General features: G+C 47.3%; 1 protein-coding gene across 3 annotated transcripts in view; it reads left to right on the forward strand.

The window, feature by feature from the left end:
• The window catches only part of lamb2 (laminin, beta 2 (laminin S)), a 130493-nt gene that overhangs the window by 51095 nt on the left and 51898 nt on the right, over positions 1–27500 (forward strand). For all 3 annotated transcript variants that reach the window (XM_084461801.1, XM_084461802.1, XM_084461803.1), the window contains 8 exons: positions 5547–5620; positions 8004–8192; positions 8841–8904; positions 13149–13348; positions 13592–13712; positions 16052–16240; positions 16357–16536; positions 24149–24261. In XM_084461801.1, coding sequence (XP_084317927.1) covers positions 5547–5620; positions 8004–8192; positions 8841–8904; positions 13149–13348; positions 13592–13712; positions 16052–16240; positions 16357–16536; positions 24149–24261 — 1130 coding nt within the window. The remainder of the gene's footprint in view (positions 1–5546; positions 5621–8003; positions 8193–8840; positions 8905–13148; positions 13349–13591; positions 13713–16051; positions 16241–16356; positions 16537–24148; positions 24262–27500) is intronic.

Here is a 27500-nt window from a genome sequence, read left to right on the forward strand (position 1 = left end):
TATCACTCTATCACTATCACTCCATCACTATCACTCCATCACTACCACTCCATCACTACCACTCCATCACTCCATCACTATCACTCCATCACTACCACTCCATCACTACCACTCCATCACTCCATCACTATCACTCCATCACTACCACTCTATCACTACCACTCTATCACTACCACTCCATCACTATCACTCCATCACTACCACTCCACCACTATCACTCCATCACTATCACTCCATCACTACCACTCTATCACTATCACTCCATCACTATCACTCCATCACTCCATCACTACCACTCTATCACTACCACTCTATCACTATCACTCCATCACTATCACTCCAGCACTACCACTCCATCACTACCACTCCATCACTATCACTCCATCACTACCACTCCATCACTATCACTCTATCACTACCACTCCATCACTACAACTCTATCACTACCACTCCATCACTACCACTATATCACTACCACTCCATCACTACCACTCCATCACTATCAGTCCATCACTACCACTCTATCACTACCACTCTATCACTACCACTCCATCACTATCACTCCATCACTATCACTCCATCACTACCACTCCATCACTATCACTCCATCACTACCACTCCGTCACTATCACTCTATCACTATCACTCCATCACTATCACTCCATCACTACCCCTCCATCACTCCATCACTATCACTCCATCACTACCACTCCATCACTACCACTCCATCACTACCACTCCATCACTACCACTCTATCACTACCACTCCATCACTACCACTCTATCACTACCACTCCATCACTACCACTCCATCACTATCACTCCATCACTACCACTATCACTCCTCCACTACCACTCCATCAATACCACTCCATCACTACCACTCCATCACTCCATCAGTACCACTCTATCACTATCACTCCATCACTACCACTCCATCACTATCACTCCATCACTCCATCACTACCACTCCATCACTCCATCACTGTCACTCCATCACTCCATCACTCCATCACTCTATCACTATCACTCCATCACTATCACTCCATCAGTATCACTCCATCACTATCACTCTATCACTCTATCACTATCACACCATCAATATCACTCCATCACTATCACTCTATCACTCTATCACTATCACTCCATCACTATCACTCCATCACTCACTCCATCACTATCACTATATCACTACCACTCCATCACTACCACTATATCACTACCACTCCATCACTACGACTCCATCACTATCAGTCCATCACTACCACTCTATCACTACCACTCTATCACTACCACTCCATCACTATCACTCCATCACTATCACTCCATCACTACCACTCCATCACTATCACTCCATCACTACCACTCCGTCAATATCACTCTATCACTATCACTCCATCACTATCACTCCATCACTACCACTCCATCACTCCATCACTATCACTCCATCACTACCACTCCATCACTACCACTCCATCACTATCACTCCATCACTACCACTCTATCACTACCACTCTATCACTACCACTCTATCACTACCACTCCATCACTATCACTCTATCACTACCACTCCACCACTATCACTCCATCACTACCACTCCATCACTCCATCACTATCACTATATCACTATATCACTATCACTCCATCACTATCACTCCATCACTACCACTCTATCACTACCACTCCATCACTATCACTCCATCACTACCACTCTATCACTACCACTCCATCACTATCACTCTATCACTATCACTGCATCACTACCACTCTATCACTACCACTCCACCACTATCACTCCATCACTATCACTCCATCACTACCACTCCATCACTATCACTCTATCACTATCACTCCATCAATATCACTCCATCACTACCACTCCATCACTACCACTCCATCACTCCATCACTATCACTCCATCACTACCACTCCATCACTACCACTCCATCACTATCACTCCATCACTACCACTCTATCACTACCACTCTATCACTACCACTCCATCACTATCACTCCATCACTACCACTCCACCACTATCACTCCATCACTATCACTCCATCACTACCACTCTATCACTATCACTCCATCACTATCACTCCATCACTCCATCACTACCACTCTATCACTACCACTCTATCACTATCACTCCATCACTATCACTCCAGCACTACCACTCCATCACTACCACTCCATCACTATCACTCCATCACTACCACTCCATCACTATCACTCTATCACTACCACTCCATCACTACAACTCTATCACTACCACTCCATCACTACCACTATATCACTACCACTCCATCACTACCACTCCATCACTATCAGTCCATCACTACCACTCTATCACTACCACTCTATCACTACCACTCCATCACTATCACTCCATCACTATCACTCCATCACTACCACTCCATCACTATCACTCCATCACTACCACTCCGTCACTATCACTCTATCACTATCACTCCATCACTATCACTCCATCACTACCACTCCATCACTCCATCACTATCACTCCATCACTACCACTCCATCACTACCACTCCATCACTACCACTCCATCACTACCACTCTATCACTACCACTCCATCACTACCACTCTATCACTACCACTCCATCACTACCACTCCATCACTATCACTCCATCACTACCACTATCACTCCTCCACTACCACTCAATCAATACCACTCCATCACTACCACTCCATCACTCCATCAGTACCACTCTATCACTATCACTCCATCACTACCACTCCATCACTATCACTCCATCACTCCATCACTACCACTCCATCACTCCATCACTGTCACTCCATCACTCCATCACTCCATCACTCTATCACTATCACTCCATCACTATCACTCCATCAGTATCACTCCATCACTATCACTCTATCACTCTATCACTATCACACCATCAATATCACTCCATCACTATCACTCTATCACTCTATCACTATCACTCCATCACTATCACTCCATCACTCACTCCATCACTATCACTCCATCACTACATCACTATCACTCCATCACTACCACTATATCACTACCACTCTATCACTATCACTCCATCACTACCACTCTATCACTATCACTCCTTCACTATCACTCCATCACTACATCACTATCACTCCATCACTACCACTATATCACTACCACTCTATCACTATCACTCCATCACTATCACTCCATCACTATCACTCCATCACTACCACTCTATCACTATCACTCCATCACTACCACTCTATCACTACCACTCCATCACTACCACTCCATCACTACCACTCCATCACTATCACTCCATCACTACCACTCTATCACTTACACTCCATCACTACCACTCCATCACTACCACTCCATCACTACCACTGCAATACTATCACTCCATCACTACCACTCTATCACTACCACTCTATCACTATCACTCCATCACTATCACTCCATCAGTACCACTCCATCACTATCACTCCATCACTCCATCACTATCACTCCACCACTTCCACTCTATCACTACCACTCTATCACTATCACTCCATCACTATCACTCCATCACTAATACTCCACCACTATCACTCTATCACTACCACTCCATCACTACCACTCTATCACTATCACTCCATCACTACCACTCTATCACTATCACTCCATCACTATCACTCCATCACTACCACTCCATCACTATCACTCCATCACTACCACTATATCACTATCACTCTATCACTACCACTCTATCACTATCACTCCATCACTATCACTCCATCACTATCACTCCATCACTACCACTATATCACTATCACTCCATCACTGCCACTCTATCACTACCACTCCATCACTACCACTCCATCACTACCACTCCATCACTACCACTCTATCACTTTCACTCCATCACTACCACTCTATCACTACCACTCCATCACTACCACTGCAATACTATCACTCCATCACTACCACTCTATCACTACCACTCTATCACTATCACTCCATCACTATCACTCCATCAGTACCACTCCATCACTATCACTCCATCACTCCATCACTATCACTCCACCACTACCACTCTATCACTACCACTCTATCACTATCACTCCATCACTATCACTCCATCACTAATACTCCACCACTATCACTCTATCACTACCACTCCATCACTACCACTCCATCACTCCGTCACTATCACTCCATTACTACCACTCCATCACTATCACTCCATCACTACCACTCCATCACTATCACTCTATCACTATCACTCCATCACTATCACTCCATCACTACCACTCCATCACTATCACTCTTTCACTACCACTCTATCACTACCACTCCATCACTATCACTCCATCACTACCACTCCATCACTATCACTCCATCACTACCACTCCATCACTATCACTCCATCACTATCACTCTATCACTACCACTCCATCACTACCACTCCATCACTATCACTCCATCACTACCACTCCATCACTATCACTCCATCACTACCACTCCATCACTATCACTCTATCACTATCACTCCATCACTATCACTCCATCACTACCACTCCATCAATATCACTCTATCACTACCACTCTATCACTATCACTCCATCACTATCACTCCATCACTACCACTCCATCACTACCAGAACTGGTTGCTAGAATGAAAAAGAGTCTATTCAGGATTTCAGACCAACTATAGATAAGGCTATAAACCTGCTGAATATTCTCTCTTATCTGATTAGTGGATTAGTTACAGCTGTGGTGACCTTTGGTTGACAGAATTTGTGGACCAACAGAGAGACAGAGGGACAGAGCTACAGAGGGACAGACACAGAGGGACAGAGCTACAGAGGGACAGAGCGACAGAGGGACAGAGAGACAGAGACACAGAGGGACAGACACAGAGGGATAGAGCGACAAAGAGACAGAGCGACAGAGACAGAGGGAACTTTGGGATCAGATTGATATCTAAAGTATTGTCTGTGTAGGAAAAACAATTTGCATGGACAACAGGTCGGACAAAATAAAATAACAGAGAGACAGAGCGACAAAGGGACAGAGCTACAGAGGGACAGACACAGAGGGACAGAGCTACAGAGGGACAGAGCGACAAAGAGACAGAGCGACAGGGACAGAGAGACAGGGACAGAGAGACAGAGGGACATAGAGACATAGAGACAGAGGGACATAGAGACAGAGACACAGAGGGACATGGAGACAGAGAGACAGAGACAGAGGGACATAGAGACAGAGGGACATAGTGACAGAGGGACATAGAGACAGACACAGAGGGACTGAGAGACAGAGGGACAGAGACAGGGAAGGAGAGGCATAGAGAGACAGAGGGACATAGAGACAGAGACACTGAGAGACAGAGGGACATAGAGACAGAGGGACACAGAGGGACAGCGCTACAGAGGGAGCTTTAGAGCTACTGGTCACAGGTAAAAATACACAACAATAAGAGGGAAGAGACCCTGATGTCTGACATAATCTTGATATATTTGTGTTAATCTCTCTCTCTCTCTCTCTCTCTCTCTCTCTCTCTCTGTCTCTCTCCAGGAAAGGCAGATGTCTTTCTCCAGTTGGATCTGGAGGCAGAGTTCCACTTCACCCACCTGATCATGACCTTCAAGGTTAGACAGGGCTCCATGTCTACACCACTCACTCTCACAGAAAAACAGAAAAACACATTTACTTTGATATGTGTATGTATATGTTACGGTCAATGTGAGAAAACGGGGAATGTGAGCTTTTCCCGGTTATTGCGCACATTCCCCGACCTCGCGGAGAATGTAGGAGGTTTCTCACATCTCCTGGGTAATGTGCACATTCCCCGACCTTGCGGGAGATGTGAGAAATTGGTTAGTATTTCTCACATCTCCCGCAAGGTCGGGGATTGTGCACATTTACCGGGAAATGCTTAAAATTCCCGACCTTGCGGTAAATCTAGCAGTCCAACCGTATGCAAAACCTCTGCGCAGCCGGGTGGTGGGAGAGGGCTCGTGCGCTTAGAACGAGAGGCGCTTGACATTTTGCCCATGGTTTTCGAATACATAGCATCAATTACATTAATGGAAACATTAAATTGGGTCTAATTATACATGTGTTGAAAGTTAAGATAATTAGCCTACAAGCCGCGAGGCTACGCAACACAATAAGCAAAACAATCTCACTGTTTCACTCGTCCCACTCGCCCCGCACGGCAGGGACGAGAGAAACAATGCACATCTTCTGTTCTCGGCCGTCTTGAATTGAACTGTTACACCACAGAACGAAACTTACAACTAATAGGTTAGTAAAGGACATGTACAAGTTGTTTGTCATCAAAAAAATGTAATCTCCATCTTTATTAATTTCTGTGTAAATCTGATCAAACCAAAAAGTGTTTCATTCGTCCCGGTCCTCCCCTATAACAGTCTGTGGGGACCTTGAACAGTAATATAGCCTATGCTGCACACAGTGTAAGTAGTATTAGGAGGATAGGCCTACACTGGTGATCAAGTCAACAAACGCAAAAGGAACATTGCAACAACAGGAAGGTGGGAACCTCCAAAGGAACCCTACACGTTAGCTAGCCGAAAGACAGACGAAAAGACGAAAAATCTCTCACAGGTGTGCGCCAGTAACGTTAGCCCAACTACCGTGGGTGCCTCTTATGGTGCACGCCATCTGAGGCGTCACATAAGCCCTCTGCCACCACCCGGCTGCGCAGAAGTTTTGCATACGGTTGCGCTTTCCTAGATTCACCGCAAGGTCGGGAATTGTAAGCATTTCCCGGTTAATGTGCACAATCTCCGACCGTACGGGAGATGTGAGAAATACTAACCAATTTCTCACATCTCCCGCAAGGTCGGGCAATGTGCACATTACCCGGGAGATGTGAGAAACGCACATGTTTCTCCTGGAAAAGCTCACATTCCCCGTTATCTCACATTGACCGTAACATATATAATATGTAAGGGATAATCAACGATTAGGTGTCCGTTAAACGGACAACGTGGAGGTGAAGACTCGCCGCTGCACATCGGGTGGTTGCCTCCGCGAAGTGCCTTAAAACCGTTTAACGCACACCTATGAGTTGATTATCCCGCTTATACCATGGCCCCACATGCCAAAGACAAATAAATATGTGCCATTTACTCACATTTTCTACATTAAAATATAAAGAAATGTTATTTATATGTTGCTCATTGCCGTTACCTTTTCTTTCACCAATGTCTCTCAACCCTGGATACGACCTAGCAACCAAACTATGAGCCTAGCAACCCAAACTAGCTAATTCCATAGCGTACTGTATCCCTTTTATCTATGACTGTAGCCACCTGATATTGCTAGATAGCAGTGAGCGAAGTGTAGGCTACTGCATATTTGCTGTGCAACATATAAATCGTCCAGCTGTCAAACCTAGTTGCCAACAAATGATAGCCAGACACCAGATTGTCCTCAACTCTAAAAGTATTGTTTTCATGTTGTGGTATATCACTGTCAGTCATATCTTACGTTCATTGTGAGTTGATTTGCGAGGACGGGATGTGACATACCATAGAAACATTAAAGAGCTGTCAAAGAATGTGACGTAGCCTACAACTGACAGTGATAGGCTAACGTTATAAAACAAAGTGAAAAAAACCTTTTGTTGATTTGGAGACAGTGAGGTGTCTGGCTATCATAAAGAGTTTGTTGGCAAATAGATTTGACAACTGGACAATGGATGCATTGCACAGCAAATATGCAGTATGCAACACTTCGTTCATGGCTAGCTAGCAATGGTACAGCAGGCTATGGGATGAGCTCATTTGGGTTGCTGTCAAAGCCGGCATATTAATTTAGATAATAGGTAATTAAACTTCAGCCGAACTATGTGTGCGTATACACGGTTTTAACGCACGTCTGCTGGCCAATCAGAAAAGAGTATTAACCCAGGCCATGGTATAAATAAAACTATAGATGTATTTAGTAGACAATAGCTGATCTTTCTTTGATAGATTCATGTGGTTCACCGTTTCCTCCTCCCAGACCTTCCGCCCCGCTGCCATGGTGATAGAGCGTTCTGCGGACTTTGGGCGGAGCTGGCAGGTCTACCGCTACTTCTCCTACGACTGCTCCTCCATCTTCCCCACCATATCCCAGGGGCCCCTGCGCAAGGTCGATGACATCATCTGCGAATCGCGCTACTCAGACATTGAGCCGTCCACCGAGGGAGAAGTGAGTCTGATTGGCCAAGGATGAGCCATTCTCATTGGCGAAGGATATACAGCCTCCACTCTGATTTTCTGATTGTTAAGGAATAAACCACTCTCATTGGCCAGAGATTTAAACCTTCTTCATTGGCCGGGGATATGCATTTTGATTTTTTAAAATCCTGATCGTTAAACCACCGAGAAACCATTGATCACACTTCCTACTGTACTCCATATTAATACATTATATTACCATTAATTTAAATACATATCGTCATATCAATACATTATCACATTAATGCATTATCATATTCATATATTATCATTACAGTATATTATCATACCAGTATGTATATATATTATCTTCTCATATATCATTCAGGATCATATGTGTGTATCATCATACTCCTGGAGCTTGCTCGATCGCCTTGTTGAGAGGGGTCAGGGAAGAATTTTTACATCTCACTTATCTGGCCCCCGGGTGATTACTGTTTTTTTGCTTCCCTCTGGAATATGTAGAGAGTGGGTCGTATGCCCACCTCCCTTGTTCTCTGTAAAGCGCATTGTGTTGCCTCTGGGTATGAAATGCGCTATACAAATAAAGCTTTGATTGATTGATTGATTGATTGATCAGACTGTATAGCAGCTGCCATGTTGGTTTCTCTGTCCCCAGGTGATCTACAGAGTTCTGGAGCCAGCTATCAAGATAGAGGACCCCTACAGTCCCAACATCCAGAGTAGGTCCAACCCCAACCCCAACCCTAACAGTCCCAACATCCAGAGTAGGTCCAACCCCAACCCTAACCCTAACAGGCCCAACATCCAGAGTAGGTCCAACCCCAACCCTAACCCTAACAGTTCCAACATCCAGAGTAGGTCCAACCCCAACCCTAACCCTAACAGGCCCAACATCCAGAGTATGTCCAACCTAGCCCTAACCCCTAGAGCATCACTATCTAGAATACTTACCATATATGGGCCATGTGTCCTGTTCTATCTCTATCATAACCTTACCATATATGGGCCTTCTTTCCTGTTCTATCCCTATCAGAACCTTAATGTATATGACATCCCTCTTTCTGGGGGGGTGGACCAGGGTCTAGCAGAGACGGAGAGATGTGGAAACCAGCTGCTCTCTCTCCCACACAGGCTGTCTGTCCTATTTAGACTGGCAGGACATCAGTACTCTACGCTTCCCAGAAACCTGTTTCCTCTGGGGTGACACAAGCAGTTACTGTTGTTAAGTTAACAATCTCTGTCACAGCCCACAGGCTGGCCCTGACCCTCGGCCCTGACCCTCGACCCCGACCCTCGATCCTGACCCCTGCACTGCAGATGTGTCAGTCTACTCAGGTCAGATTAGAAGGTGCTGGTCTCCATCCCTGTCCTCCTATCCTCTACCCCTCCATCTCCTGGAAACACAGCTACACTCCCACGTGTCCGCTGAGGGGAAGTTAAAGAGCAGTGAAGGAAATAGCTGGTGGAAACTGGAAGCTCTGCTTTGCCCACGGAGGACAGCTGCTTACTGGGCTCAGAGCTGGGGGGAGCTGGGAGAACTGGCCTGAGGGAGTTATGATAACAGTCTGACAGCTTATTACAGCACTCCTACCAGACTGGACTATCCACTCCTACCAGCCTGGACTATCCACTCCTACCAGACTGGACTATCCACTCCTACCAGACTGGACTATCCACTCCTACCAGACTGGACTATCCACTGTCCCTGGTGCAGGTTCAGGAAACCCTCCCTCCGTCCCCTCAGTGTGACAGGGAAGATGTTTGAGGGGTCTCAGCTGACAGGAATGCAGAGAGAGTGTCCTGCTGTCTGTCAGCTCTAGTGTGAGGTAGTGTTGCACGGTGTATCGATACTAGGGAAGTACCGCGATACTCTGTCGTCAAAAACGGTACAATACCCACATTTAAAGTATCGATACTTTAAGAAAGACAGTGTTTTAATAAGAGTCGTATATATTGAGTCGCGTTCATGCAACAGTGAAGCCGTGTTTGTTTGTAGGCTATAGCGCTCTGCTTCTCTCTCCCAAGATCCCCGAGTCGTGGGGCAATATGTGTGTGTGTGGGTGTGCGCGCGCTCTCACTCTCTCTCCTCACTCTCTCACTCTGCAGCGAGTTTTTCCCGCCCTCTTATACACGCAGCATGTTCGAGAGGAGGGTAGCTAAACTGAGATGGCTGCAAGTACAAATGTCGACCGTCCACAGCTTGTCGATAAAGCTGATGCGTGCAGCGAAATCTGGCATATTTTGCTTACAGAGCCGACAGTGAGGGCAAGCCCACGGGCAAGCCCATCTGTAAACGATGCTACAAATCTATACAAACCAAGGGAGCCAATACGACCAACCTGGCAAAGCATCTTGCAGACAGACATGCCGACTTACACAAACAATTCAAAGAGCGACAGGTTAGCGAATGTGATAGAAGATAAGACACACAGCAGCAACACCAGTACTGTAACTGAATACAACCGAAGGATATTTAGCCTACCTTATGTTTGAATGTATGAATGTACAATACATTTATTGCACCAGATGATAGCTAGAGAAGCAAATTTTCATCCATAGCATGAGACTTTTAGCCAGCATAGCTTCAGCCTGGCTGCAAGCCTAGCTCTCTGCCTAGCGCACTGTAACAAAAAAATCAATACCTGCTCCGACCTCCTAGAGCGAGAGAACTGTTAACTGTGAGACAATTATCTCTTCTGATAATTTGAAATAGCAAAAATGCTTCAATAGGCCTGGGTTAATTAATAATAATAATAATAATAATAATAATAATAATAAGCTTTTCAAGTTCTTCTGATCTCACAGTTTGCAACAACATAGGCATAACAAACAGAAGCCAGCACAATCCCAAACCACCCAGTCGAGGCAGCCTTCTCTTCCAGCTGTGTTTGAAAGCTACAGGAAATATGATAAAGACTCAAAAGATGCAAAAAGACTGAACAGAGCACTAAAGAAGGCCAACAACTTAAAGTTCCATGTTCTGTCATCTATTATTCCATTACTTTTCCTTATCTTTTAGATTTTCACCGTGGTATCGTTTCAGTATCGGTATCGAGATATTTTGGGCAGGTATCGTATCGAAGTCATAATTTTGGTATTGTGACAACACTAGTGTGAGGCCATCAGCACCAACCAGGAGGCAGCCGGCTGCTCCAGACATAGAGGGGCGGGGTCTTGCCTGTGGGGGCGGGGCTTGGGGGCAGGATGGCGGTTTGGCTGAGGGGTAGTGTTACAGAAGGGTTGATTTACAGTTTGAGTTCTACAGTTAGAGAGTTCAACACAGTTACATTCCAATTCCACACCTGAACAGAACAAAAATTGCAAATGACTCAGCTTGGTGTATTTTGGCCTTTGTTGGCCACACTTTTTGGGGAGGTGGGGGGTGTTGCGCTTCTGACTTTTGGTGTGTGTGTGTTGGGGGGGGGGGGGGGGGGGTGTATTTCAGCCCTTAAGAGAACGCAGTTGTGGAGACTGTGTGGCTGTGTGTCCATGTCAGGGAGGGTGTGTGTTTCTGTGCTGTGAGACAGGGAGGGTGTGTGTCTCTGTGCTGTGAGACAGGGAGGGTGTGTGTCTCTGTGCTGTGAGACAGGGAGGGTGTGTGTCTGTGCTGTGAGACAAGGAGGGTGTGTGTCTCTGGGCTGTGAGACAGGGAGGGTGTGTGTCTCTGGGCTGTGAGACAGGGAGGGTGTGTGTCTCTGGGCTGTGAGACAGGGAGGGTGTGTGTCTCTGGGCTGTGAGACAGGGAGGGTGTGTGTCTCTGGGCTGTGAGACAGGGAGGGTGTGTGTTTCTGTGCTGTGAGGCAGGGAGGGTGTGTGTTTCTGTGCTGTGAGACAGGGAGGGTGTGTGTTTCTGTGCTGTGAGGCAGGGAGGGTGTGTGTCTCTGTGCTGTGAGACAGGGAGGGTGTGTGTCTCTGTGCTGTGAGACAGGGAGGGTGTGTGTCTGTGCTGTGAGACAAGGAGGGTGTGTGTCTCTGGGCTGTGAGACAGGGAGGGTGTTTGGGGATTCAAGGTCGAGGGAACAGAACAGACCTCCCTCTTCTCTGTGTGAGAAAGGATACTCTCTCCGATAACACCTCCCTAACCCTGTCCCACAAGCACTCTGATAAAGACCGGCTTCACACACACCCTTCCTCTCCCTCTCCTGCCAACTGCTCTCTATGAGTCTCTCTCTCTCTCTCTCTCTCTCTCTCTCCCGCTCTCTCTCTCTCTCTCCCTCTCTCTCTCTCTCTCTCTCTCTCTCCCTCTCTCTCTCTCTCTCTTCCTCTCTCCCGCTCTCTCTCTCTCTCTCTCTCCCTCTCTCTCTCTCTCTCTCTCCCTCTCTCTCTTCCTCTCTCTCTCTCCCCCTCTCTCTCTCTCTCTCTCTCTCTCTCTCTCGCTCTCTCTCTCTCTCTCTCCCTCCCTCCCCCCTTCTTTCCCTCTCCTGTTTAGTGAGCAGCACATTGAACTATCTGTGTGGCCAGTGGCCTGTGCGCGTGTGTTGACTGATTCCCAGGAGAAGAGAGTAGAGGAGACCAGGTCTCTCCCCCATGTGTCCAGCCTGTCCCAGACTATTCACCATCACCATGACATCGGGTGGAAGGACTTCAGATATCTTTAGATAGAAAATATCACATTTCCATTCCTTCATTATCACAAATGAACATGCATATGCATGATTGTGGGTGGGAGACAACATATTAACCGTTAATATGTTTACTGACCTGTTCACTGGGACACTGGGCAGGGTTCAGATCTGGTATGCTGAGTTGTCCAGGCCTGAACATCACCCTGCAGCTGCTCAACTCTGTCCTTCAGTCCCCCCCGTCCCACAGCTGCTCAGCTCTGTCCTTCTGTCCCCCCTGTCCCACAGCTGCTCAGCTCTGTCCTTCTGTCCCCCCGTCCCACAGCTGCTCAGCTCTGTCCTTCTGTCCCCCTGTCCCACAGCTGCTCAGCTCTGTCCTTCTGTCCCCTCCCGTCCCACAGACCAGCTGAAGATCACTAACCTGCGCGTGAACTTCACCAAGCTGCACACCCTGGGAGACAACCTGCTGGACTCCCGGTTGGAGATCAAGGAGAAGTACTACTATGCCATGTATGAGCTGGTCGTCCGCGGAAACTGCTTCTGCTACGGACACGCCTCCGAATGCGCCCCCATTGATGGGATCCGGGCCATCGAGGGCATGGTGAGCGATAGCAGTAGCTCCCCCTAGTGCTGTTTTTTCTTGCATTGAAACCAGTTTGCCAGGCTGCCCCAGCTAGCTAGCTCTGAGTTAGTCTCTGTTTGCTAACACAGCTTCGTTGATGTGGTTTGTTGAAGGGGTCTGTTGCCGCTGCATTCCTACATGCAACCAGTTGGAGCACCTCAGCGTTGTGACTTTATTAAGTGGTAATAGTGTAAATAGTGATGTCATCGGCCCCTCCCCCAGGTCCATGGCCGGTGTGTATGCAAACACAACACCAAGGGGCTGAACTGTGAGCAGTGTGACGACTTCCACAACGATAAGCCCTGGAGACCAGCCGAGGGACGCAACACCAACGCCTGCAAGAGTCAGTACAGCTGAGTCACAACCTGGGGCCTCATTTATCATTGTGGATACACCCTTTTTCATTTACACCTGATTTTTGTACTTGCTTTTCTCCGCAAATAATGTGATGTATCATGACAAAACGCGATGGGAAATATTGTGTATATATCTCACAATATTTCCCATTGAGTTTTGGCATGATACATCACATTATTTGCGGAGAAAAGCAAGTACAAAAATCAGGTGTAAATGAAAAAGGGTGTATCCACAATGATAAATGAGGTCCCTGCTAGGAGTCAGTACAGCTGAGTCACAACCTGCTAGGAGTCAGTACAGCTGAGTCACAACCTGCTAGGAGTCAGTACAGCTGAGTCATAACCTGCTAGGAGTCAGTATAGAGTCAGTACAGCTGAGTCACAACCTGCTAGGAGTCAGTATAGAGTCAGTACAGCTGAGTCATAGCCTGCTAGGAGTCAGTATAGAGTCAGTACAGCTGAGTCATAGCCTGCTAGGAGTCAGTATAGAGTCAGTACAGCTGAGTCACAATCTGCTAGGAGTCAGTATAGAGTCAGTACAGCTGAGTCACAACCTGCTAGGAGTCAGTATAGAGTCAGCACAGCTGAGTCATAGCCTGCTAGGAGTCAGTATAGAGTCAGTACAGCTGAGTCACAGCCTGCTAGGAGTCAGTATAGAGTCAGTACAGCTGAGTCACAACCTGCTAGGAGTCAGTATAGAGTCAGTACAGCTGAGTCACAACCTGCTAGGAGTCAGTATAGAGTCAGTACAGCTGAGTCACAACCTGCTTGGAGTCAGTATAGAGTCAGTACAGCTGAGTCACAGCCTGCTAGGAGTCAGTATAGAGTCAGTACAGCTGAGTCACAACCTGCTAGGAGTCAGTATAGAGTCAGTACAGCTGAGTCACAACCTGCTAGGAGTCAGTATAGAGTCAGTACAGCTGAGTCATAGCCTGCTAGGAGTCAGTATAGAGTCAGTACAGCTGAGTCATAGCCTGCTAGGAGTCAGTATAGAGTCAGTACAACTGAGTCACAACCTGCTTGGAGTCAATGTAGAGTCAGTACAGCTGAGTCACAACCTCCTAGGAGTCAGTATAGAGTCTGTATAGCTGAGTCATAGCCTGCTAGGAGTCAGTATAGAGTCTGTATAGCTGAGTCATAGCCTGCTAGGAGTCAGTATAGAGTCAGTACAGCTGAGTCACAACCTGCTAGGAGTCAGTATAGAGTCAGTACAGCTGAGTCACAACCTGCTAGGAGTCAGTATAGAGTCAGTACAGCTGAGTCACAACCTGCTTGGAGTCAATATAGAGTCAGTACAGCTGAGTCACAACCTGCTAGGAGTCAGTATAGAGTCTGTATAGCTGAGTCATAGCCTGCTAGGAGTCAGTATAGAGTCTGTATAGCTGAGTCATAGCCTGCTATGAGTCAGTACAGGTGAGTCCAACCTGCTAGGAGTCAGTACAGCTGAGTCATAACCTGCTAGGAGTCAATACAGCTGAGTCATAACCTGCTAGGAGTCAATACAGCTGAGTCACATAGTCGAGTCATCATAACCTACTAAGAGTCAGTATAGCTGAGTCATCATAACCTGCTAGGAGTCAGTATAGCTGTGTCATAACTTGCTAGGAACCAATATAGACAGTTTCATGGAATGCTCATATTAGGAAAAGAAGCATATCTTCACACTGTTGCTATCCTCCCACTGTGCTTTAAAAGGGTCCTGTTACTGTACCTGACGAGGACCTTGTAACGTTGTACCCTGTTAAAGCAGAGCAGAGAGCATTCAAACAGTGTGCGGATATTCTTCTTTTTCTAATTGACCACTTTTTTACCCTGCACCTGTGGAATAACATGGATATGCATGCATTATTGGACTACAAAACAACAACACCACTTTGGTCCTCTCAACATCCAGATTGTCACGACGATAACACTGTCAAGTTAGCAAACATTACGGGCGGTAGCTAGCTAGCTAGCTGCCGTTACAAAATGACAAGCAGCAGCTATTTCTTGAGCCGAACAATTGAGATATGTAAATAATGATCCCACCACCGAACAACAAGGCTAAGTTCATTTGGATATTTTTAAAAAGTTCACACCCAAATTTTCCCCTGGAGGTTATTAAAATGTATCCTATCTTGTCTTACTCGGACCAAGTTGTTGCCCTAGTGACTGATTTTTACAAAGATGTACGATAGTTAGTACTATATGCTGTAGATGTATTATAGTAGACCAGTCAGATGAATCAGCTTCTGCTCAGGTTGGACCCTCCAGCACACATGAGTCAGCCAGTGGCCTGAGTGTTCAACAGTCAGTCCATACTGACCATACTGACCATCCCTCCCAGAATGCAACTGTAATGGCCACTCCAGCCAGTGCCACTTTGACATGGCGGTGTACCTGGCCACGGGCAACGCCAGCGGGGGCGTGTGTGACGACTGTCTGCACAACACCATGGGACGCACCTGTGAGATGTGCAGACCCTTCTACTACCAAGACCCCGGAAGGGACATCAGAGACCCCCGCGTCTGCATTGGTGAGTGTGTGTTTGTGCCTGTGTGTTTATATCTGTGTCTGTGTAAGGGTCGGTGTGTGTTCTGTGTGTGTGTGTTCTCTACTCTATTGAAAGTCTCTCTGATGACCCCCCCTCAGCCTGTGACTGCGACCCAGACGGGTCCCAGAGCGGGGGAGTGTGTGACGGGCATGACGAGCCGGCCCTGGGCATGCTGGCTGGACAGTGCCGCTGCAAGGACCATGTGGAGGGGCCGCGCTGTGACAAGTGCAAGGCTGGATACTTTGGTCTGAGCGCTGAGAACCCCCGCGGCTGCCAACGTGAGTATGAGGAGGAGAGAGGAGGGAGGAGGAGGAGAGAGGAGGGAGGAGGAGGAGAGAGGAGGGAGGAGGGGGAGGAGGAGGAGGAGGAGGAGGGAGGAGGGGGAGGAGGAGTGAGGAGGGGGAAGGCCGAGGAGGAGGAGAGAGGAGGGGGAGGAGGAGGAGGGAGGAGGGGGAGGAGGAGGAGGGAGGATGAAGAGGAGGAGAGAAGAAGGAAGAGGAGGAAGAGGAGGAGGAGAAGGATGGGGCCGGACTACAGTACATGATGACATTAGTGGAGGTTCATCATTGAGGGTTGTAGCACCCGATAATGTAATAATTACCTGATAATGTAATAACGCCTGATAATGTAATACCTTAACCAATAATGTAATAAAATGTCCTGACTGATAATGTAATACCATTTTTCTGATAATGTAATACCGTATTACATTATTGGTCAAGTTATTACATTATCAGGCGGGTCTTTTTTTGTCAAAACTGGTAACGTAATACTTGACTGATAATGTAATAATCTAAAAAAGCGAATGAATACTGCTGTTAGGGTACTTTGTGGTATACTTTCGCGTACTTTGTGGTACTTGTGGTATACATATATGTGTCTTATGATACTTTGCAGTATACTTTTGGGTGCTTTGAGGTACTTTTGTGATATACTTTCGGGTACTCTGTGGTATACTTTGCAGTACTTTGTGGTATACTTTGATATTTTGCGGTAGTTTGCAGTAAACGTTGGGGTACTTTGCAGTACTTTGCAGTACTTTGCGGAATACTTTGAGGTACTTTGTGGTGTGCTTTGGAGTAATTTGCAGTCCTTAGTGGTATACTTTGGGGTACTTTGTGGTACTCTGCAGTACTTTGCAGTATACTTTGGCTACTTTGCATTATACTTTGGGGTACTTTGTAGTACTTTGTGGTATACATTGAGGTACTTACCCATACTTTGCAGTAATGCGTGGTCATTTGTGGTACTTTGTGGTATACGGAGGTACTTTGCACTATGCTTTGGGGTACTTTGCTGTACTTTGTGGTATACTTTGTGCAGTACTTTGTGGAATACTTTGGGGTACACAGCAATACTTTGCAGTACTCTGCAGTATACTTTGGGGTACTTTGGGGTACTTTGATATTTTGCGATAGTTTGCAGTAAACATTGGGGTACTTTGCAGTACTTTGCGGAATACTTTGAGGTACTTTGTGGTGTGCTTTGGAGTACTTTGCGGTACTTAGTGGTATACTTTGGGGTACTTTGTGGTACTCTGCAGTACTTTGCAGTATACTTTGGGTACTTTGCGTTATACTTTGGGGTACTTTGTAGTACTTTGTGGTATACATTGAGGTACTTACCCATACTTTGCAGTAATGTGTGGTAATTTGTGGTACTTTGTGGTATACGGAGGTACTTTGCAGTATGCTTTGGGGTACTTTGCGGTACTTTGTGGTATACTTTGGGGTATACTTTGCTGTATACTTTGGGGTAATTTGCTGTATACTTCAGGGTACTTTGTGGTATTTTGCAGTACTTTGCATTATACTTTGGAGTACTTTGCAGTACTTTGTGGTATACTCTGGAGTACTTTGAGGTACTTTGTGGTATACTTTGGAGTACTTTGAGATACTTAGTGATTAGTAGGGCCCTTCAAAAAGGGGTTCAGTATTTTATCTTAGCCTATATAGTAGGAGACAGGATTTAATTTAAGACATAGTTTTAACTATATGAATTGAAAGCAAAATGTATGAGGCAAATTATGTGAGGCTGCTGTTCATAAACTATAGTTAAGAGCTGCTATCCATTGACTATATTTCAGATTGTGATACCATAACTCCCCTGATACTCATCTCCAAACTCAGCAACTGTCTCAACACTGGAGACGGTCAACCTCTCACCCTCAACACTGGAGAAAGTCACCCTCTCACCCTAAACACTGGGCTGTTTCATATCCTCTGTACAAACACGACAGCATAGTTACCTACAATTCCAGCTCAATTATCAATTCACTGATGACAGCTGCGGTAGGCCTGATCTCCAACACTCTCTACAGTGACTTGTCCTGCATGGTGTTGCTTCCATAGCATGTTGGTAGTGTTGATGTTCTCAGTCAGACGCCCTCTGAATCATGCATATACGGGGATGTTTGTTGTCCATGTCTGGTCCTTGGTGATCTGTACATCAACATACTGTACTTGTAAATACACTGTCTCCACAGGGGTCCCACTGCTGTTCAGGCAATTGGCCGCTCCTGCTTCCTGCTAGTCCACTAGAATCACTTTCATCTTCCTGCTTCCTGCTGTAGTCCACTAGCATCTCCATTATCTTACTGACGTTCAGGTGGAGGTTGTTGCCCGGACAACATTTAGTTTGGCACTCCACCCACTCCACGAAGGCCTTCTCATTATTGTTGGAGTTCAGGCCTACCGCAGCTGTGTCATCAGTGAATTGATAATTGAGCTAGAATTGTAGGTACAGTAACTATACAGTCGTGTTTGTACAGAGGATATGAAACAGCCCAGTGTTGAGGGTGAGAGGGTGACTTTCTCCAGTGTTTAGGGTGAGAGAAGATGAGGTGTGGCTGCCCACTCTCACCACCTGAGGTCTGCCCGTCAGGAAGTCCAGGATCTACTGTGCAGGAAGGGTTTAATCTCCAATCTCCATCCTGCATTTGGAGATGAGTATGGGGGAGTTGTGTGGGCATTACTGTGCAGGGTTGTGTGATGTGTAGTGCAGTAGATCTGTGGTAGTAGTGCTTGTAGTTAGTGCATGCTGCGGTAGGGTGAAAAGATAGCTGGGCTTTTCATGGAGCCTGGCCGGGCCCAGCCCGAAAGAGCAACGTGGAAACAACATCTCCGTCTCATCCGTCCCGTGGACCCACCACCCGTGGGAGGAACTGTCGGGGTCGTGTGCGCTGCCAACTAGGTGGCAGTGAAGGCGGAGCGCACTGACGGACCGGACCCAGGCGGCAAAGGCTGGCTCTGGGGACATGGAACGTGACCTCACTGGGGGGGAAGGAGCCAGAGCTTGTGAGGGAGGTGGAGCGATACCAATTACACCTGGTGGGGCTAACCTCCACGCACAGCACCGGCACCGGAACCAAACTCCTGGATAGGGGTTGTACTTCTCCGGAGTTGCTTATGGTATGGAGCGTAAGGCAGGTGTGGCTATACTAGCTAGCCCCCAGCTGAGCGCCTCTGTGCTGGAGTTCACCCCAGTGGACGAGAGGGTCGCCTCCGTGCGCCTTAGGACTGTGGGGGGGGGGACTCTGACTGTGGTTTGTGCTTATGCACCGAACAGCAGATCGGAGTACTCGGCCTTCCTGCAGACCCTAAGTGGAGTCCTATTTGGGACTCCTGCAAGGGACTCCACTGTCCTATTGGGGGACTTCAATGCACACATGGGCAATGATGGAGAAACTTGAAGGGGTGTGATTGGGAGGCATGGCCACCACGATCTGAACCCGAGTGGTGTTTTGTTGTTGGACTTCTGTGCTAGTCACGGTTTGTCCATAACAAACACCATGTTCGAACACAAGGATGCCCACAAGAACACCTGGCATCAGAAAACCTTAGGCCGAAGGTCGATGATCGTTCGTTATTGTATCATCTGATCTGAGGCCATGTGTTTTGGACACTCAGGTGAAGAGAGGGGCAGAGCTGTCCACTGATCACCATCTGGTGGTGAGCTGGTTTCGATGTCAGAGGAAGCCTCTGGACAGACCTGGAAAACCCAAGTGTGTAGTGAGGGTTAACTGGGAACGTCTGGAGGAAGAGCCTGTCCGGAGAGATTTCAATTGCCACCTCCGGCGGAGCTTCTCAGGCATCCCTGTGGAGGTTGGGGACATCGAACATGAGTGGTCGGTGTTCAAAGCCTCCATTGCTGAAGCTGCGGCTGGGAGCTGTGGCCTGAGGGCCATAGGTACTTCAAGGGGCGGTAACCCCCAGACACCGTGGTGGACACGGGGGGTCAGGGAAGCCGTCCGACTGAAGGAGGAGGCCTTCCGGGATATGTTAGCCTGGAGGACCCCAAAAACAGTTGCAGGGTATCGACTGGCCTGGAGGGCTGCAGCTTCGGCCGTGACCAAGGCAAAGCAGCGGGTGTGTGAGCAGTTCGGAGGAACCATGGAGAAGGACTTTTTGTTGGCACCAAGGTGTTTCTGGAAGACCATCAGACACCTCAGGAAGGGAAAGTGGCGGACCATCCAAGCTGTATACAGCAAGGATGGGACACTGCTGACCTCAACTGAGGAGGTTGTTGAGCGTTGGAAGGAGCAATTTGAGGAACTCCTGAACCCGACTAATCCACCCTCTATGATTGAGGCAGAGCCGCAAGATGATGGGGGGTCATCGTCAATTTCCCTGGAGGAGGTCACTGACGTAGTCAAACAACTCCACAGTGGCAAAGCCCCAGGGACTGATGAGATCCGTCCAGAAATGCTGAAGGCGCTGGGTGTTGAGGGGCTGTCTTGGTTGACACGCCTCTTTAAAATTGCGTGGAAGTCTGGGTCAGTGCCAAAGGAGTGGCAGACTGGGGTGGTGGTCCCAATATTCAAAAAAGGGGACCAGAGGGTGTGTGCCAATTACAGAGGCATCACATTACCCAGCCTCCCAGGGAAAGTGTACTCCAAGGTGCTGGAAAGGAGGGTCCGGCCGATAGTCGAACCTCAGATTGAAGAGGAACAATGTGGATTTCATCCTGGTCGCGGAACCACCGGCAATCCAATCCCTGTACACCCAGAGCAAGAGCTGTGTCCGTGTTCTTGGCAGTAAGTCAAGATTTTCATGGACAGGATATTGAGGCGTAGCCGTGGGGAGGTAGGTTTGCAGTTTGGTGAGCTGGGGATCGCGTCGCTGCTGTTTGCAGATGATGTCGTCCTGATGGCATCATTGGCCTGCAACCTCCAGCACTCTCTGGATAGGTTCGCAACTGAGTGTGAAGCGGCTGGGATGAGAATCAGCACTTCTAAATCTGAGGCCATGGTTCTCAGCAGGAAACCGGTGGTCTGTCCACTTCGAGTAGGAAATTAGTCCTTACCCCAAGTGAAGGAGTTCAAGTATCTGGGGGTCTTGTTCACGAGTGAGGGAACCATGGAGAGGGAGTTTGGCTGGAGAATCGGCGGAGCAGCCGGTTCTGCAGTCGCTTTATCGCACTGTTGTGACGAAAAGAGAGCTGAGCCAAAAGGCAAAGCTCTCGATCTACTGGTCTATCTTCGTCTCCACCCTCACCTATGGTCATGAAGGATGGGTCATGACCGAAAGAACGAGATCACGGATACAAGTGACCGAAATGAGTTTTCTCCAGAGTGTGGCTGGGGTCTCCCTGAGAGATTGGGTGAGAAGTTCAGTCATCCAGGAGAGACTCAGAGTAGAGCCGCTGCTCCTTTGCGTTGAAAGGAGCCAGTTGAGGTGGTTCGGGCACCTAGTTTGGATGCCTCCTGGGAGGTGTTCCAGGCGTGTCCGGCTGGGAGGAGGCCACGGGCAGACCTGCAAACTCTGGAGTAGTGAAAAAAGTGACGACATACAAAACTAAAACCCTCTAGATTCACTGAAACTACCATGGTTAACATAAAAAAGGTGGTTGTAGCCAAAAGGTGACAAGTTTGCAGGTCTGCACAGGGTAGACCCAGGACTAGGTGGCGGGACTACATCTCCGCACTGGCCTGTGAGCAGCTTAAGATTCCCCAGGCAGAGCTGGTTGATGCTGCTAGGGAAAGGGATGTCTGGGGCCCCCTGCTGGAACTGCTGCCTCCGTGACCCGACCCCAGATAAGCGGATAAAGATGGATGGATGGATGATGGATGGATATCGGGGAGTTATGGTATTGCAATCTGAAATATAGTCGATGGATAGCAGCTCTTAACTATAGTTGATGAACAGCAGCCTCACATAATTTGCCTCATACACTTTGCTTTCAATTCATATAATTAAATCAGTTCCTGTCTCCTACTATATAGGCTAAGATAAAATACTGAACCCCTTTTTGAAGGGCCTTACTAATCACTAAGTACCTCACTCTAAAGTATGCCACAAAGTACCTCAAAATACTCCAAAGTATACCACAAAGTACTCCAAAGAATAGCGCAAAGTACTGCAAAATACCACAAAGTACCCCAAAGTATACAGCAAAGTACCCCAAAGTGTAAAGCAAAGTACCCCAAAGTATACAATGTAGTACCGCAAAGGACCCCAAAGTATACCACAAAGTACTGCAAAGTACACCAAAGCATACTGCAAAGTATCTCCGTATACCACAAAGTACCACAAATTACCACACATTACTGCAAAGTATGGGTAGGTACCTCAATGTATACCACAAAGTACTACAAAGTACCGCAAAGTATAACGCGAAGTACCCTAAGTATACTGCAAAGTTCTGCAAAGTACCACAAAGTTCCCCAAAGTATACCACTAAGTACCGCAAAGTACTCCAAACCACACCACAAAGTACCTCAAAGCATTCCGCAAAGTATCGCAAAGTACCCCAACGTTTACTGCAAACTACAGCAAAATATCCAAGTGCCTCAAAGTACCCCAAAGTATACTGCAGAGTACTGCAAAGTATGGCTGTGTACCCCAAAGTATACCACAAAGTACTGCACAAAGTATACCACAGAGTACCGCAAAGTACTCCAAAGCATAGTGCAAAGTACCTCCGTATACCACAAAGTACCACAAATTACCACACATTACTGCAAAGTATGGGTAAGTACCTCAATGTATACCACAACGTACTACAAAGTACCCTAAAGTATAACGGAATGTACCCAAAGTATACTGCAAAGAACTGCAGAGTACCAAAAAGTACCCCAAAGTATACCACTAAGGACCGCAAAGTACTCCAAAGCACACCACAAAGTACCTCAAAGTATTCCACAAAGTACTGCAAAGTACCCCAACGTTTACTGCAAACTACCGCAAAATATCAAAGTACCTCAAAGTACCCTAAAGTATACTGCAGAGTACTGCAAAGTATTGCTATGTACCCCAAAGTATACCACAAAGTACTGCAAAGTATACCAGAGTAGCCCAAAGTATACGACAAAGTACCTCAAAGCACCCCAAAGTATACTGCAAAGTATCATAAGACACACTAAAGTATACACAAGTACCACAAAGTACGCCAAAGTATACCACAAAGGACCCTAACAGTATTATTCATTCGCTTTTTTCGATTATTACATTATCAGTCAAGTATTACGTTACCAGTTTTTTTTTTTGAAAGACCCACCTGATAATGTAATAACTTGACCAATATTGTAATACGGTATTACATTATCAGAAAAATGGTATTACATTATCAGTCAGGAAATTCTATTACATTTTTGGTTAAGTTATTACATTATCAGGTTTTATTACATTTTCGATTGAGTTAAGTCAAACTTTTATTACATTATCAGGCGTTATTACATTATCAGTTAATTATTACATTATCGGTTGCTACAAGGGTTCTCTTAGTGAAGACATCAACTAGGCTGTAAAACTATTGTAACTAACAACCAACTGGTATTCTTACGTCTTGATGTGAAGTTGTTGTTTTGTAGCTGTAGATCTGTAGAGATGCTTTAGGATGTGAAGCGCTATCTCTTCCCCTTGACCCCTGACCTCTGCCCTGTGCCCCCAGAGTGCCAGTGTGACCCGCGGGGCACGGTGTCGGGCAGCTCCCGGTGCGACCCGGTCAGTGGAGACTGCTTCTGCAAGCGCCTGGTGACTGGACGCAGCTGTGACCAGTGTCTGGTGAGGAACCTCTCTTTCTCTCTCTCCTTCTCTCTCTTCCTGTCCTCCCCCCTCTCTCTCCCCTCTTTACTTCTTACCCTCTCACCCACTCCCTCCCTCTCTCCCTCCCTCCCTCTCACCCACTCCCTCCCTCCCTCCCTCTCACCCACTCCCTCCCTCTCTCCCTCCCTCCCTAAGTGACCTAGGGGTTGCATAGCGACTCAGTTCCCGTTATAACTCACCTCATGGCCCAGCTCTGCCAGAAACACTACCCAGGAATGAGGGTATAAATGTAGCCCTGGGATGTGAGGCCTGTCTGGGTGGGGTGGGTTGCATCCGGACACGGTCAGCTGTTACCCCAAACAATCCTGGGCTGCGTTTCCCAGATTCGCAGAACTTCTCCGCTTCTCAAGGTATACCTTGGCGAAGGGACAGTTTTTCCTACGAGTGTTTCCCAGACTATCCCTTAGTGGGCGCCTGAAGATACATCGTTAGGTCCATCCCAAGATACATCGTTAGAGGAGCTGTCCCTGGGCGCGGTGCTGAAAAAAGAATGAATCGATGCCGCACACATCGATGGCCATTCGTAAAGTCACAGAAATGACGTGGCAATATAATACGTGCTGTCTTAATTATTTTATTTCAGTCTTAATATTACCAAAAAGGAAGCTATGCCTCCGAAAGCTCATCTGCTAATGTATTTAAGAGTCAAGGCGAGACCTCGTGATAGTCCCAATTCATACATCAAATTACATTACATCAAATAAAATATCCAAGAAAGAGCATGGATCGGATCGGGACATATAAGCCCCGTCGAGGATGTCTTGAAAGGCCAGGAAAAAATACTTTAATGATGATAGCAAAATGACCACTGATTTAGTTATCATACAAACAAAGGTATAATGGCCATATAAATTGCCCCTGTGGCAGTAGCATTCCCACGTTAGAATTCGTGCTGATACGATGACTAATTGAATCTATCAGGCACCGGTGTTGGCACATGTGGCCTATAAAAAAACAAGGGTAACTGCACACATTGAGCGACATGGCAGATATGAAGAGGAAGCGTGTGATAGCATTCACCAAAGAATTACTAGTGATCATGCTGGACAAGGTGGAGCAGCCGAAGGCCGTCCTGTTTGGCGGCTACCAGTAGGGCCTATGCACAACTCCAGTAGGCTACTTCCTGAAATTAGACATGGCACCGTGGCTCCCCTCACCCCGGAGGAGGAGAAGGCCCTATCAATCATCGGCCTCCCAGCCTCCCAAGGCATCACTGGTGGCCTTGATTTGGAGTCTGGAGAGGGCCCCTCCAACATCCAGTCCTCAGCTGAGTCACCCCAAGCCTCCCAGCCCTCAGCTGAATCACCCCAAGCCTCCCAGCCCTCAGCTGAATCACCCCAAGCCTCCCAGCCCTCAGCTGAATCACCCCAAGCCTCCCAGTCCTTTGGAGAGGAGACCCCAGCGCGGTCAGACCGCTCCACCCCGCCGACACGCTCTCCCCCCACCCCCCACACACCCCATGACGTCCCCCCCCCCCGCCCCCGTGAGAGGCAGCTGAACACCACGGATGTGAGGTGCGACTGCAGCGAGGAGCTCCTGGAGGTGTAGAGGCAGAGGCTAGGTGTGCAGCGTGAGAGGCTGGACCTGCAGAACAGGCAGCAGGCCCTAGCGGAGGCACAGTTTGTGCGGCCCTCCATATCAGTGCCCATCATTCTGCCAACTCCAGGTAGGCTTAGTGTGTATTTTGTATACTCTGTCTATTCCCACACTGCATGCATTCCATTCAATGTCGCTAATTGAATTTTCCTCCCTTGCAGATGATGCAGATGCCTGAGACACACTGCACACACTCACCACACACTTCATACACTTACCACACACTGCCCACACACCACTGTACACTGCGCGCACACACTACATACACTCACCACACCACTCATCCTTCCTACGTGTTGCTACCTTGTTGTGGTGGGAAGCCTTGTGTGCCTCCATGACCATGAAGACTATATTGGTGGGGGGTCACCCCCCAGCAGGTTCAACCATGCCGGGCAGGTTCAGGGTAGAGGCCAGACGAAAAGCAACAACTGGCCCTCCAGGTTGGGGGTTGGGCATGGGTCTAACAACCCCACCCCGGAAAAAGACAGCCTGTTACAGGACAAAAGTCTGAAGAACAAACCTGCCCATGTTTTTTCCCAACCAATATTAAACAAGTTCCCTTTATCCTGTATATTTGTTGTTTCTTGCCACATTACAACAGTAGAGGTTTTGAAGAAGGCACACAATATAACAAACAGCATTTGTAAGATCACTAAATACTGTGAATCTGTTAGCAAAGTACACTATAAGGACAACAGTATTGGGCCACCTACACATTACACCTATAGCAACTTTCATGACATCCCATTCTAAATGAATAGGCATCATATGGAGTTGGTCCCCCCTGTGCAGCTTTAACAGCCTCCACTGTTCTGGGAAGGCTTTCTACAATATTCTGGAGCGTGTGTGAGGATATTTGACTATTCATCTAGATGGCCTCATTGGATTAATCAATTCGCCAGGATATCTGTCTGACAATATATAAAGACAGCCAGAAAAGTCATGTCATCAAATTATCCCTTTACATAAGAAAATGTTGTTGTTCACAGAGTGGATTATATTAAGCTATGGATAGTCCCTATATGTTGCTTGGCTCAATAAAGGTTTTACAAATAACATTCCCATGATGTGTTCTGTAGGCTCCATAACATTATTTTCATCATTCAAGTTAATTGTATTTTGTGTACACTAATGATGTGAATCGCGCAGGTAGGATAGATAGATGTGCGCTGTAGCCTATTGCAACTCTCCTTTTTAAAAGTGTAATTTTGCTCTAATCGAGCTAAAACTATAACGGGATGAACGGAGCGCATCGCCAAGGGACAGCTTACGATGGGTTCAGACCGCCCTTCGTAACGTATCCCTTGGCTATGGTATACCTTGGCTAAGAAGGCTCTGGGAAACAGCACTTCGGCTCCCGGGAGGGCTTACGATGTATCTTCGGAAGGTACATCGTAAGGGCAATTTCCGATGTACCTTGGGTGGAGCTGTTTCCCAGAGCCTTCGTAGCCAAGGTATACCTTGGCTTAAGAAGGTTCTGTGAAACGAATCGCCATCTAGAGGTGGACCTAACGACGTTCTTACGATGCACGTAGCGCTACGATGCCTTAATGATGCCTCTGGGAAACGCACCCCTGGACTCTGATAACTCAGTCTGCTCA

This window comes from Borostomias antarcticus (genome assembly GCF_949987555.1).
Source record: "Borostomias antarcticus genome assembly, chromosome: 3".
In the NCBI taxonomy this organism is placed as follows: Eukaryota; Metazoa; Chordata; class Actinopteri; order Stomiiformes; family Stomiidae; genus Borostomias; species Borostomias antarcticus.